Source organism: Coffea eugenioides, unplaced genomic scaffold (genome assembly GCF_003713205.1).
Source record: "Coffea eugenioides isolate CCC68of unplaced genomic scaffold, Ceug_1.0 ScVebR1_1309;HRSCAF=2137, whole genome shotgun sequence".
NCBI lineage: Eukaryota > Viridiplantae > Streptophyta > Magnoliopsida > Gentianales > Rubiaceae > Coffea > Coffea eugenioides.
Genome location: NW_020861702.1, coordinates 1 through 12,431, shown reverse-complemented (window position 1 = coordinate 12,431; position 12,431 = coordinate 1). Strand labels below are relative to the sequence as shown.

Here is a 12,431-nt window from a genome sequence, read left to right as displayed (position 1 = left end):
GATTAGATTCCTTTAATCCAAATTTAGGCCCATTGTATTTAATTAGATACAGAAACCCTTGTGAGCCTGAAAAAGTAAATCTAGACACGTATCCTCATGGGTTTGGGCATTCTTGGATACTTTTTTGAACATACAATAAAGAACTAAAGTAAAAATATTTTACAAATATATAGAGTTTAAAAATAACATAAATACTATATAATTTTTATTTTCAAATAATAAAATTAACATTCAATAAGTTGAATGCAATATTATGAACTCAAATAAAGAACTAATATCAATTACTTTTTTTTATTTTCAAAACTTCATCTACATCCATTGAGTCACACAATAGAAGGGCGGGATTAGGCGATTTTTTTTTAATATTAAACGCATATCTTTTAATTTAACAGTCATAAAATCTTAATGTATTTGATCCAGTGACTATAGAATATTAGATTTTATATACATGTATGTATATGTTTGTGTGTATATCTATATATATATATGTAATTTATACATAAATCTGAGTAGAGTCTAGTTTGGATCTGGATTTGGGTATAGATAGTAAAAAATTAGATTCTACTAGACCCATGACTCTCTAAAAGGGATTTGGGTATGGGTAAAGGTTGGATTTGAGAAATTAAACCCAAACTTTACCCAAGTATATTGGGTCTGAATTGGATCTAGATAAGATTTACTAATTAACATGCCTACTTATATCCAAATTTAAAATTTTATTCTAATAGGCCCGTTCTTGTATCATTGATTAATATTCATTTTCATACCAAATATAAATGTATTTCTACAACATGTAATGCGAGGCAAACCAAATGAAACTTCACGCTATGTACTTTTACTAGAATTGTTTCTTTAAGTACCCATGATATTAATCTTTTAACTATTATAAAAAATTTTAAAAATTAGGTTATAGTAGTTTTGCACTTGGCAACATAACATTTAAAAAAACATGATGGGCATTTTAGGTGTAATTAAGGGTGTAAATAAGCGTAACTCAATAGAGTTACTTGCAAGTTTGAGTTCTTAATGATCGAGTTCAAATAGATCGAACAACTTGAAGAGCTCAATTTCGAACCCAATATGTGAGTCTCGAAAATTCGTCGAGTATAAATGAGCTCAATTGAGCTTCAATATATATATATATATATATCAAAATTTTTATATTTATTAGTATAAAATATCTATCGTGTCCTTTGTTTAAAATTGTATAAAATATTAGTTTATATTACTTAAACTTGATTGGGCTCGATTAAACTCAATTGAACTGAATTGAGCTTAATGAGACTTGATTGGGTTGACTAAGCTCAATTAATTGAGCTTGATTGTGCTGGATCTGATTGAACTCAAACAAGGTAAAATAAATTCGATTCAAATTCAAACTCAACTTTTAAGAACAAAACAAACTAGAGTTCAACTTCAAGTTTTTTCTACATGTTGATGCATCATTTTTGGCAACAAGTAACAATTAAGCATTAGTATAAATTTCCATAAATATTAGTTACAATTCTATTATCATAATTTTCATCACTTGTTTATTAATTTTATAACAAGTGTTCCGTAATTAAATAGATAATTCAAAACATTTTTTGTACTTGCGATATTTAGTTATCATACTTTTTCAAAAGTGATATAAATAATCAAACATTAAATATCATACTGAACTATTTACTTGATGTTTAGAAATTTTAACAATGAATACTTAAATTTTTGTATCTGTATATATAGTTGACAATAGAAAAGATTTATATATGCTTGAGAGGGTAAAACTAGTAAAAAAGTCATGAAGAGACATCCTTACATTTTTATAAAGGCTTTCACAAGTAAAGTCTAATATTCACATGGAACATTTCAAGAGGACATAAAACAATTCTGAAAATCCTGCTGGCAAGGTTTATTTTCCGAGGATATAAGCACTAATTTTTAATATTTTGAGGAACTATGAAAAATTTTCTGAAATCTTGGATTTATTTATGTTCCTCAGTCCTACCATTTCACCCCACTGGCGCGTAGTTATGCGGAGTTAGCGACGTGGAATATTGTGGACCACAAAACCACCAAGATTTGACAGCACCGCAGTCCGTCCAACCAACCCATTTCAGACTGACATCGCCGGTTGCCAATTTACAGACTAGTTCATAGTGTCAGCTACAAAAGACACCTTAATTTTCAGTGATTGTTTGTTGTCAGCTTCACGTTTTATCTCCCTATGAGGAGTTGACCTGATTCTCCCCCATAGAATTGTCCCAGAACACCAATTTTTTGACCATTTTCAATTTTGACAATATTCCTAGGAATTCGCATGCTTGTCACAAATTAAAGTGAGCAATAATTGAGTGATACAGCTATGGGACAACCCGTATCCACATTGGTTCTTTGGGGCCGCCATATTCACATGGCAGAAGCTCATTGGTATGGTGGGTCAACGACAGCATATGCCTGTTGGTACCATCTTCCCTTGACAAAGTTTCTTTTTTATCGGGAAGAAGGAAAAGTCTTGCGATGTACATCAACCAGACATACCACGTGCACACGCACGGATATATTGAAAAATAAAAAAAATCTTGATCCTTGATGGCAATGTGTGACTGCTGTTCTTCTTCTTGTTAGATCATAACAAAGTTGCAGATCTTGAATATCAATTGCTACAACAGACAGAAATCAAACATCAGAGTGAAAAGCAGATTACCATGATGAACATCTCCTTCAGCAGTAGCGCTAGTTGCTTCGACTATGCTTTAGATTATCTGGGCTGGCTTGAAGAGAATTTTTTGAGAGAGGTGAGCTGGCTGTTGCATTCTGAGATCCTGAAGCTGAAGGTGGGGATACGTCTATTGAAAACCTTGGATATGTATATTAGAAAGTGTAGGAGGAGGAGTAACCAGGGTACGTGTTTGGGATATGATAAGGAGAACAGGGATGATGCTAAGTCTGACAGTTTGAGACTTAGCAGTATTTCATACAGGATTCAAGATCTAGTTATGGTGATACCGCTGGGACTTCACTCTGCTATTGTTAGATACAATCAATCTGGTGCTTCAGATCTTAGTGTCATCGATTCTGAGCTCGCTAAAATTGCGGAAAATATGAGGTGTTTTTCTGAAATAGATATTGAGGAATTCAACATCACCAGTTTGTTGCTCTACTACTCACTGGGAGATTCACAACTAGTTGTGGATTTCATTGATTCCATTTCAGAGAATCTGAGGTATCTTTGCTACGAAGAAGATGAAGTTGATGAAACTCAGAGAATTGTACTGAAAATTCTTGAAGAGAAGCTAATGTTCGTCAAGAGTTTCATTCGTTTTGCGACACTTCGAGGTGTTGGGGTTCAGGAATCAAAAGATCTGTTGGTCCACGTTGAAGATGTGGCTGTCAATGCTGCAAGCCTGATGTGTAGATATTGGTTTCAGATAAATAATGAACAAGTGCACAATGAGATGAAACCTGAAGTTTCTGAACTGATACACAAGAAGATTGATCCGGTTGACCCCCAGGTCCGAGAAATTTATATCAATGTCTTGACAGCTTCCAAGTTATCAAGATCGTCCTACACTTTCGCTATGAAGGAGAATAAGCATCTTGTGGCTGAATTTATTGATCATCTCCTGCACAATCTTATGGAGCTATTAGAATCTTATTCAAGTTTCCTAGTTCCAGTGAAGGATCAAATGTTAAAACTCCACCAGGGACTAAGATTCCTGATTATCTTTCTTAGCGGGCAGCAGGAGAAGTTCGATGAGCTAAATGATGAGATGAAGGATCTAATTGGAGTTGTGGTCTCTGATGCAGGTATTGCGATTTTCTCCCTTTCTGTGAACGAAATGAAAGAAGGCTTGCACATGGAAACAGATCTGGCACTTTCTCATTTGCTCGAAGTGCTCAAGTTGATCATTGCTGAAGTTGGACACATTTATTCAGCACCATCATCATCATCACTTACTTTCCCTAGGACTAATGAACTCGGCTCTCTTGATTCTCTTCTAGAAACTCTCAAGGAACTAGCAAGCTCTACAGCTGCTTCAATTGCTTTCCCAAACGATCAAATACGCACCATCCTAGAAGATCTTGTCTTCTTAAGATCTTTTCTAGGAAATGTTGTAGAGCAGCGCAAACGAAATGAAAAACTCCAAGCTCTTTGGAGTCGTGTCATGAAGGTTGCTTACAGTGTAGAACTAGAAGTTGACTTTGCACTGGCTGGTGATCAACATGAACATTGTTTGGATGCTATTGCTAGAGATATCAAGCTTGTGAAGATAGAGGCTGAAGAGATCTATGATAGCATAAGATATGATGTTGAAACCCAGAGGCTAACCAAGATTACCATTCACATGCCGGCACAAGTTACTGCTCCAACGTTTAATGAAGCTCTGGTAGGTCTCGATGATGAGGTAGAAAGTATAATTGATAGACTTACGAGAGGATCAAGCCAGTTGGATGTTGTTGCCATCGTAGGTATGCCTGGGCTTGGTAAGACAACTTTAGCCAATAATGTGTATGGTGATACTTCAATAAAGTTCCACTTCCAAATTCTTGCTTGGTGTACTGTTTCTCAAGTATATAGCAAGCACAATTTGTTACTGCAGATTTTGAGTGTTATTGATTCTAACAGTTCTGACCAATGCCATGAGATGAATGAAGATGATTTGGCTCAAACGTTGTATCAGCGTTTGAAAAGGAAGAGGTATGTCATTGTTTTGGATGATGTTTGGGATATTGAAGGGTGGAATTTGTTGAAACACTCATTCCCAGATGACTGCAATGGAAGCAGGATACTCTTAACCAGCAGATTTCAGAATTTATCATTGCAAATTAAACCTGATAGCCAGCCCCACCATCTTCGCCCACTTACCGATAAGGAGAGTTTTGAATTGCTGCAGAAGAAGCTATTTGCCAAAGAAGATTATTGTCCTCCAGCATTAAGGGAAGTTGTACAGCACGTAGCAAAAGACTGCAAGGGCCTACCTCTCACCATTGTCCTCGTTGCTGGAATTCTCGCTACTACTGAGCAAGATTGCTGGGAAGAAGTTGCAAGACGTCTAAGGTCTAGCATTTTTGCTGACGATGAGCACTGCATGAAGACAATTGAGCACAGTTACAATTATTTACCAGATTATTTGAAGCCATGCCTTCTTTATTTTGGTGCATCTCAAGAAGATAAAGACATTCCTGTCAGAAAGTTGTTATGGCTTTGGATGGCTGAAGGATTCGTGCAAAAAACTGAAGGAAAGAGTTTAGAGGACGTGGCGGATGACTATTTGATGGATTTGATTGGGAGAAGTCTAGTTATGGCTACCAAACAAAGATCTTTAGGTGGGATCAAAGTTTGCCGAGTTCATGATTTGGTACGTGAGTTTTGTGTGGCAAAAGCAAGAGAAGAAAGTTTTCTACAAATTTCACATGGGGATGATCATCTTACTTTTATTGGACAGTGTAACCCCCACCGACTAGCTATTTACCCTACTACGAGTCAGGGACTCAAAAAGTCAATGCTATTTTTCCCCAATTTGCGTTCTTTGCTCTTCTTTGATGTTTATGAGGAAGCGGAACTGGGTGAAATTTGGTTCAAACTTCTATCATCTAAACTTATTAGAGTGTTGGATTTGGGTTACAATTTGGCTTTTTTTTCAGAGGAAGTAGTAGTATTCTTTGTTCACTTGAGGTACTTGAACATTAGATTGGACAGTAAAGCTGGTATCCCATCTGCAATAGCCAAGCTCTCGAGATTAGAAACATTTGTCATAATAAAACCCCGTGGAGGGTGCATTTTGTTACCAAACACTATCTGGACCATTAAAACATTGAGGCATCTTGTCGTATCTGGACCCTTTGAAGCTGGTTTCCAATTTCGCATTGACAATCTTGAAGGCTCACCAGATTTAGAACATTTAGACACTTTAACCCTTGCAATTACTTCCTCTCCTCAAAGCTTGCAAAAGATACTGACAAAGTTTCCGAGCATCTGCAGGCTAAAATGCGTGCATGTCCATGACAGAGTACATGATGGGATTCTCGTGCTGGACCACTTAAGTCGATTAGAATCACTTAAGATGAGCAGTTTTAAAGGATATGAGTTTGAATTCCCATTGAATTTGAGAAAGTTGACTCTCTCAAATAATCGTCAGCCATGGAGTAAAATTTCAGCAATTGGAAAGCTGCCCAACCTTGAAGTCCTTAAATTAGGCTGTGATTCCTTTGTGGGGGAAAAGTGGGAAATGCAAGAAGGGGAGTTCCAAAACCTCCGATTCTTGAAATTGTCACAGTTGGACTTTCGCTGGTGGACCGCCTCTTCTGATAATTTTTGCTGTCTTGAGAAATTGGTTTTGACTATGTGTGAATGGCTGGAAGATGTCCCTTCTTGTTTAGGGGAAGCCCTCACTCTTGACATGATTGAGGTAATATGGTGTCCTGAGTCTGCAGTAAATTCTGTGAAGCAAATTCAGCAAGAACAGATGGATATGGGAAATAAGGATCTAAAGATTGTTGATGCTGCACGGAATTGGTGATGGTCCACGTTTTCTTCTAAGTGCCAACTCAGAAAGAGAGTCGATCTCCTCTCATCACATTTTGCAAAAGCAGAGTGTGGTTCCACTTATTAGGTTAGATATATTTTCTTGGATGTTCTATTTGTATATGTTCAATCAGTTCAATGCTATAACTTTTCGTGCTTCTCAACGCAATTTCTGGAGATTTCCAATTAATTATTTGATTTGATTAGACATGCATATATGAATTCAACATTGTCTATCAAATATATTTATTTCTATATACTATTCTGATGTTCTTAGTTCCTTCAATATTTCATAATTTTTATGATCCATCGTCCCAATTTCTGAAATTTTCTTCAATATGGCTACAGATTTGTGTGATCCTTTCAACCAGCTGAGCACAAGCATGCATGCCAGGTACACTTTTCTATTCCTGTTCTGTATTCCAGCGAGAGTACTAATTTTCTTTTCTGAAATCAAATAGCGGAATGGCCCGACACTTTCTTTTTCCTTTTCTTTATTTTGAATTGCCAATAATTCGGTATGCTATTGTGGTCATGTTGTGTAGAATATGTGTATTAACTACTCAGAGGTTGGTAAGCATGAGGATTTTAATTTTTGTGGTTTTTATTCCTCTTTTTTCTTTTCCTTTTTTTTTCATTTTTTCCATATAGATATATGAGTTTGCTCCTGCTTGTTTTTGAAGAGTTTTGTTATGCTATGTTCCTGTAGAATGTCCTAAACTTTGTAAACTAGTTGTGCTTTAGACTTGGCCATTAGCCTTGATATTGTGCTTCTGACACCTTGATATGCATAAAGAAGCTAAAGAAACAGATTTCTAGCTGTTGAAGTTAGATGCTGAAAGTTTCTGGAGGAAGGGAATTTGAACTTGACGAAAGGAATCATTACCAAAATTTAGTTTTAGCATTTTAGACTGTTACTTTGTTTTCTACCCAACTTGTGCAGTCTGGCTTCCTATTTGCATTGAAAACGTGCTTTGAGTTTATCAGACTCAATCTGATTTAAAATCAATATTTGGCTTCTGCAGTTTTTGCGAAAGAGAGAGAGAGAGAAACGTAGATAATGGCCACTTTCAGTTTGTTGACAAATCATGTAACCAAAGTTAAAGTTTCAACATCATTAAGAAACAAAATAGGTTTGATTTAATTTCTGTACTTCTAGTTAATCACAGCTATTGTGAATCCTGGGAACGATTCTGGTGAATTTTCTGATCTCAGAGGGAAGTGAAGAAAAAGAAAATGAAAGGAAAAAAAATAGATGGAAGAGAAGAATATGCCAGCTTCTGGCTCGTAGATCAACTGCCAGCTAAGGGAAGATGAAAGCTAGCGAAAGCAGGAATACCAATTTAATATCCTCAACAAATGTCCTGTTAATATATTACTTGTTGGAATGGGACATTTGAGGTTTAAGGAAGAGACAACAAGCTAAAAGGTCTTTGCAAATTGCTATGGCGATTGATGCCCTAAAGTGGCACAAGCATTCAATCATGCCATGATGCCACTATCATGATTCGTGCAATTCATTAATATGTTTGCACAAGTCATTTTCTAATACTAAAGAAAGCAATCACCATTGATTATAAGTTGCTGCTAACTGCTAGTGCATCATCCATGCAACTTCTGCTTTTCTAGGAATGGTTGTTAAAGATGTTTTTGCAGCATCTACTCTCTCTCTCTCTCTCTCTCTCTCCAAAAGTTGGTCTTTGAGAGGGAGGAGGGAGTACAGGGAGTGGAAGGCTGCCTGGAAGATAGTCTGACAGTAATTATCTGTATAGAGGGTTGATACCCAAAGCAAGAAATACATTTTGTTGCTAAACTGGAACTGCCAAAGTGGTTTGATCATTTTGTTGTTAATACATTTTTATTCTTTATCGCTTAAAAAGTTTAAAAAAGATAATGACAGTCATCTGTTCAGGTGTTCCTTCATGTTATTATTAGCCTCTAATTGAGGATCATTTCACCTACTTCATGTTTCGTAGTCTACATACGTCCTTTTCCATATGAAAGACATTTGGAAGCTCCCCAAGGGTCCTATCTTTTGCTGACCAAACCCAAGAGAAGGTGGTCAAATTTATTGTGTGCTTTGTGGTTTTACCCTTTAGCCAGCTCTGCTGGTAGGAAAATTAAACAGATAATCAGGAGGTCTCTAGTTCAATTCTCAAGTCCTCACCTTTTCCCCTCCCCCCTCGTGATGCTTAGTCTCCTTGAATTGAAAGGTTATTGTTGATTTTGTTTTTCTGTTCTATATCCTGGCTTCCATTGCCCCGCAAAGCTGAAAAGCAGCATACGCATAAATCTTAGATTTCCTTTTGCAGGTCCTCCAAGAAAGAACATCTGACTTTCAAACAGATATTGGAACTGTACTGCAAAGTTTTTGGCTGTTAATTGTCAGGTATAAATGCTCCAATTCTATATTTCTTTTTTCTTCTACTAGTTCCTTTCATTAAATCAAGTACCTAATGCAGCAGGGTACTACACAGGAGGACAACCAAAATAAAACCACAGACTGCTGGAGCACGCATGGATGGCTTGATAGCCTTCTTGCATTACTGGCCTGGAACGGATCCCTCAACTAGGGAAGTATTTCTGATGCTGGCAAGGTTCTTGAATAGAATATTTCAACTGGATGGATCAGTCACTCGCCGGAGGCTTCATCAGCTATTGAAACTTCATGCTCTCCCTGATTGATCTTGTTCTTGACAGATAGTCTCTTCCTTCCAGCATCGTAGCTCACTAGCTTGCTCATCATCTTATAAGTTGTGTTTAAAACCTTTTCTTTTGCACCATTCACAAGTAGCCATTCCTCTTCGCCGGTGAAGCCTTCTACAATCAGATTTGGAAGGGGATCAAGTGTTGCTGGTAGCTCAGACTCCGAAAGAGCAGCAATACGAATTCCATTTGCTCTTAATCAAATGAAAATGACTATTGTAATCAAGTGTAAAATGTTTAGACTGCATTGTTTTGCTCTAAAGGAAAAAAATCATGCACCAAATTGAATTGGATAGTATATTTTTCTCTCAGTAATTAACTTGCAATACGTGATGAAGATCTGAGTAGGATAAGAAGGATAAAATTTTAGATTTTTTGTTTGTATTAAATATGTTCTCAATGATGGACAAATTGTTTTTTTGTTTATAGTGAATGTGAGTTTGAATCCGTGTCTTGTTCATCTACCCAAGTTTTTTGGATATTATGTATTAAAATTCCGTAGAATGCTTAGATGATAGACTCATCTCCTCAATGAGTTTATATTAGTATAGTCAGTCAACTCACAACTATTCAAATCAAATCTTTTGAGATGGTAGCCAATCCGGAAGAACGCAGTTAGAAGAATTGACTACAGCATCTTTCATTAAAAAAAAACTCAAAAAGTCAAAAGCTTACATGGTCAATACATAATACCTGCACCGAATAATAGCAGTTTGGTTTCTGAAGATCAATGAAGATATAAGATAGAATAACAAGGCCAACAATTTCCCAGGGTATATACTCACACAGCATTCTTGTCAGGAGAAAAAGTTAAGAGCAGAGTGCAATAGGCATTCTGCAAGTCTAAACACAATAATGTTTTAGCTATGTTTCCAATTATTGACTTCATCTTCCATTGAACGGCAGATTTTAGCAATCGTTGAGTTTGGGTTCGACCTATTAAATGATGGCCTGCAGATGATGTCATATGAAGAATTAAACAAGGACGCTAGACAGGGAGAGTGAAATTGGGGATTTGGGGCAGGGACGGTCATCAGTATGACCGTCCCTGCACGGTTAAAAATTTGTGCGGCTGAAAATTGGCCCTCAAAATTTTGTGCGGCTGAAATAACACCATGTAACTCGAAATCCGCGCCAAGTGTGGGGCCCATCACTATCTGTTGTGAAAATACATCCTGTGAAAAAAAAGTTACGCGCAGTTGAACCAATGTTACGCGCAGTTGAAATGAGCTAAAATTGGTGTTTGTTGACTTGATAATAATGTCACCCAAGTCCCCTTCCCAAATTTTGAAAAAAATGGTGAATAGATAAAGAAAAGAAAAGAGAAAAGAAGGTCTTGGCAGCAATATTTGACTATTGGTGTTTGACTGCTTTAAATTATGACTTGTGAGAAAGTTATAGATCTGGAACTAAGTCTTTCAATAGCTAGAGAGATAGCAATCTGATATCAGATTGAAAAGTAGTAGTAAAATGGAGATGCCCTTCATTAGTACTACGACTTACTTTGATCTTGCCTTGGATTATCTGGAATGGTGTGACTATCCGTTCAGCAAGTATTTTTCTTCTGATATCAGGAACCTGATGATGGAGGTTGGATTATTGAAAACTTTTGATCTGTATATGAGAAATTGCAGGAGGAGGAATGTTGGTTTTTTGGGGCATGAACTAAGAAACAACACCTTAGTGTTGCAAAAAAAGCTTATAAGAGACTTGTATTGAAGGTGGAAAATGAGCTTATGTTCTACATTCATCAACTCACTATTTATAGTGATTACATGAAACAAACTATCAAAATATCCAACTAACAATTATCCTAAAAATCTCAACAAAATATAATCTTCTACTACTAGCAAATCTTATCTAAAATATTTGTTAACAAACCAACATGATCTTTGGTTAACAAATATCCTTATTTTCTAATAACTAAATTATTTTGATATCAAACAAAATCTAGCAAAATATGTAGAAAAAGTTGCATATTCCAACACTCCTCCTTGCCACTTTTGCTGCAGATTTTGAATTGTCTTCTCAAATCTTTGAATCTTGTTTTGGACGAAACTTTTGTAAGAAATTCTGCAATTGATGATTCACCTTGCAATGAACTTCTTCCTTTGGATTTTTATGCAAGCTAAATATTAGCCTTGCAACCAGCCACTTCTTCTGTCTTCTCATGCCAAACTCCACATAAAAGATGATTTTTTTTTAATGTTTCCAAATAACCTTCTCATAGGTTTAAAATGGAACATCTTTTGACGATATTTGAACCTATATAGAAAATATGAAATTCTGCATGGTTCTTCATTTTGTCATCACCATCAAAATCTGTAGACTCAAAAACAAAAATGTTATAATCTTGATAAATATCAGGAATCAATTTGATACTTCCTGACTTATCAATGATCTCCTCCTGAATTTTTCCAGGATCTGAATTCTTGATTTCATCATCATGTTCCACTTTAGAATTGTCAAAATCCGACCAATTCATAGTGAAACTTCTCCTTTTTATTTTAATTGAGAATAATTTATTCTCAATCAAATCATTAGCCATTATCTTTGTGAAAACTGCATCAAAAACTGATATGTGAGTGCTGGCCTTGGATCTCTGTCTAACTGCAACTCTGTGGTCTCTAATTTGTGTATCCATCAGCTCTTCAAATGCTGATAAAACAAAATTCGTCTCCACCATATCCCGTAGATCATTGACTACCAAATAAGTCCAAAATTTTATGGCCCAAATTTGGTAAGTTTCACCACTAAAAGTTGAAATATTTGACAAAAAGTTCTTTCCTATCATGGCTTTGAACTTATAAAGGATTCTCACCAATGCACTCACTCTAAAAAAAACAGGCCCTTAAGATTTATGCTCTGATACCACTTTGTTGGTTTTTTGGGGCATAAACTAAGAAACAACACCTTAGTGTTGCAAAAAAAGCTTATAAGAGACTTGTATTGAATGTGGAAAACGAGCTTATGTTCTACATTCATTCTACATTCATCAACTCACTATTTATAGTGATTACATGAAACAAACTAACAAAATATCCCACTAACAATTATCCTAAAAATCTCAACAAAATATAATCTTCTACTACTAGCAAATCTTATCTAAAATATTTGTTAACAAATCAACATGATCTTTGGTTAACAAATATCCTTATTTTTCTAATAACTAAATTATTTTGATATCAAACAAAATCTAGCAAAATATGTAGAAAAA

General features: G+C 35.8%; 1 protein-coding gene across 1 annotated transcript; it reads left to right on the top strand.

Annotated features, from left to right (window-relative positions):
• The first annotated feature begins 2,344 nt into the window (after positions 1–2,344).
• LOC113755217 (putative late blight resistance protein homolog R1B-16) lies at positions 2,345–9,610 on the top strand. The gene is made up of 5 exons (XM_027299271.1): positions 2,345–2,501; positions 2,608–6,596; positions 6,857–6,902; positions 8,821–8,897; positions 8,974–9,610. The coding sequence occupies exons 1-2, from the start codon at positions 2,345–2,347 to the stop codon at positions 6,501–6,503; spliced, it is 4,053 nt and encodes a 1,350-aa protein (XP_027155072.1). The 3' UTR covers positions 6,504–6,596; positions 6,857–6,902; positions 8,821–8,897; positions 8,974–9,610.
• The last annotated feature ends 2,821 nt before the right edge of the window (positions 9,611–12,431 follow it).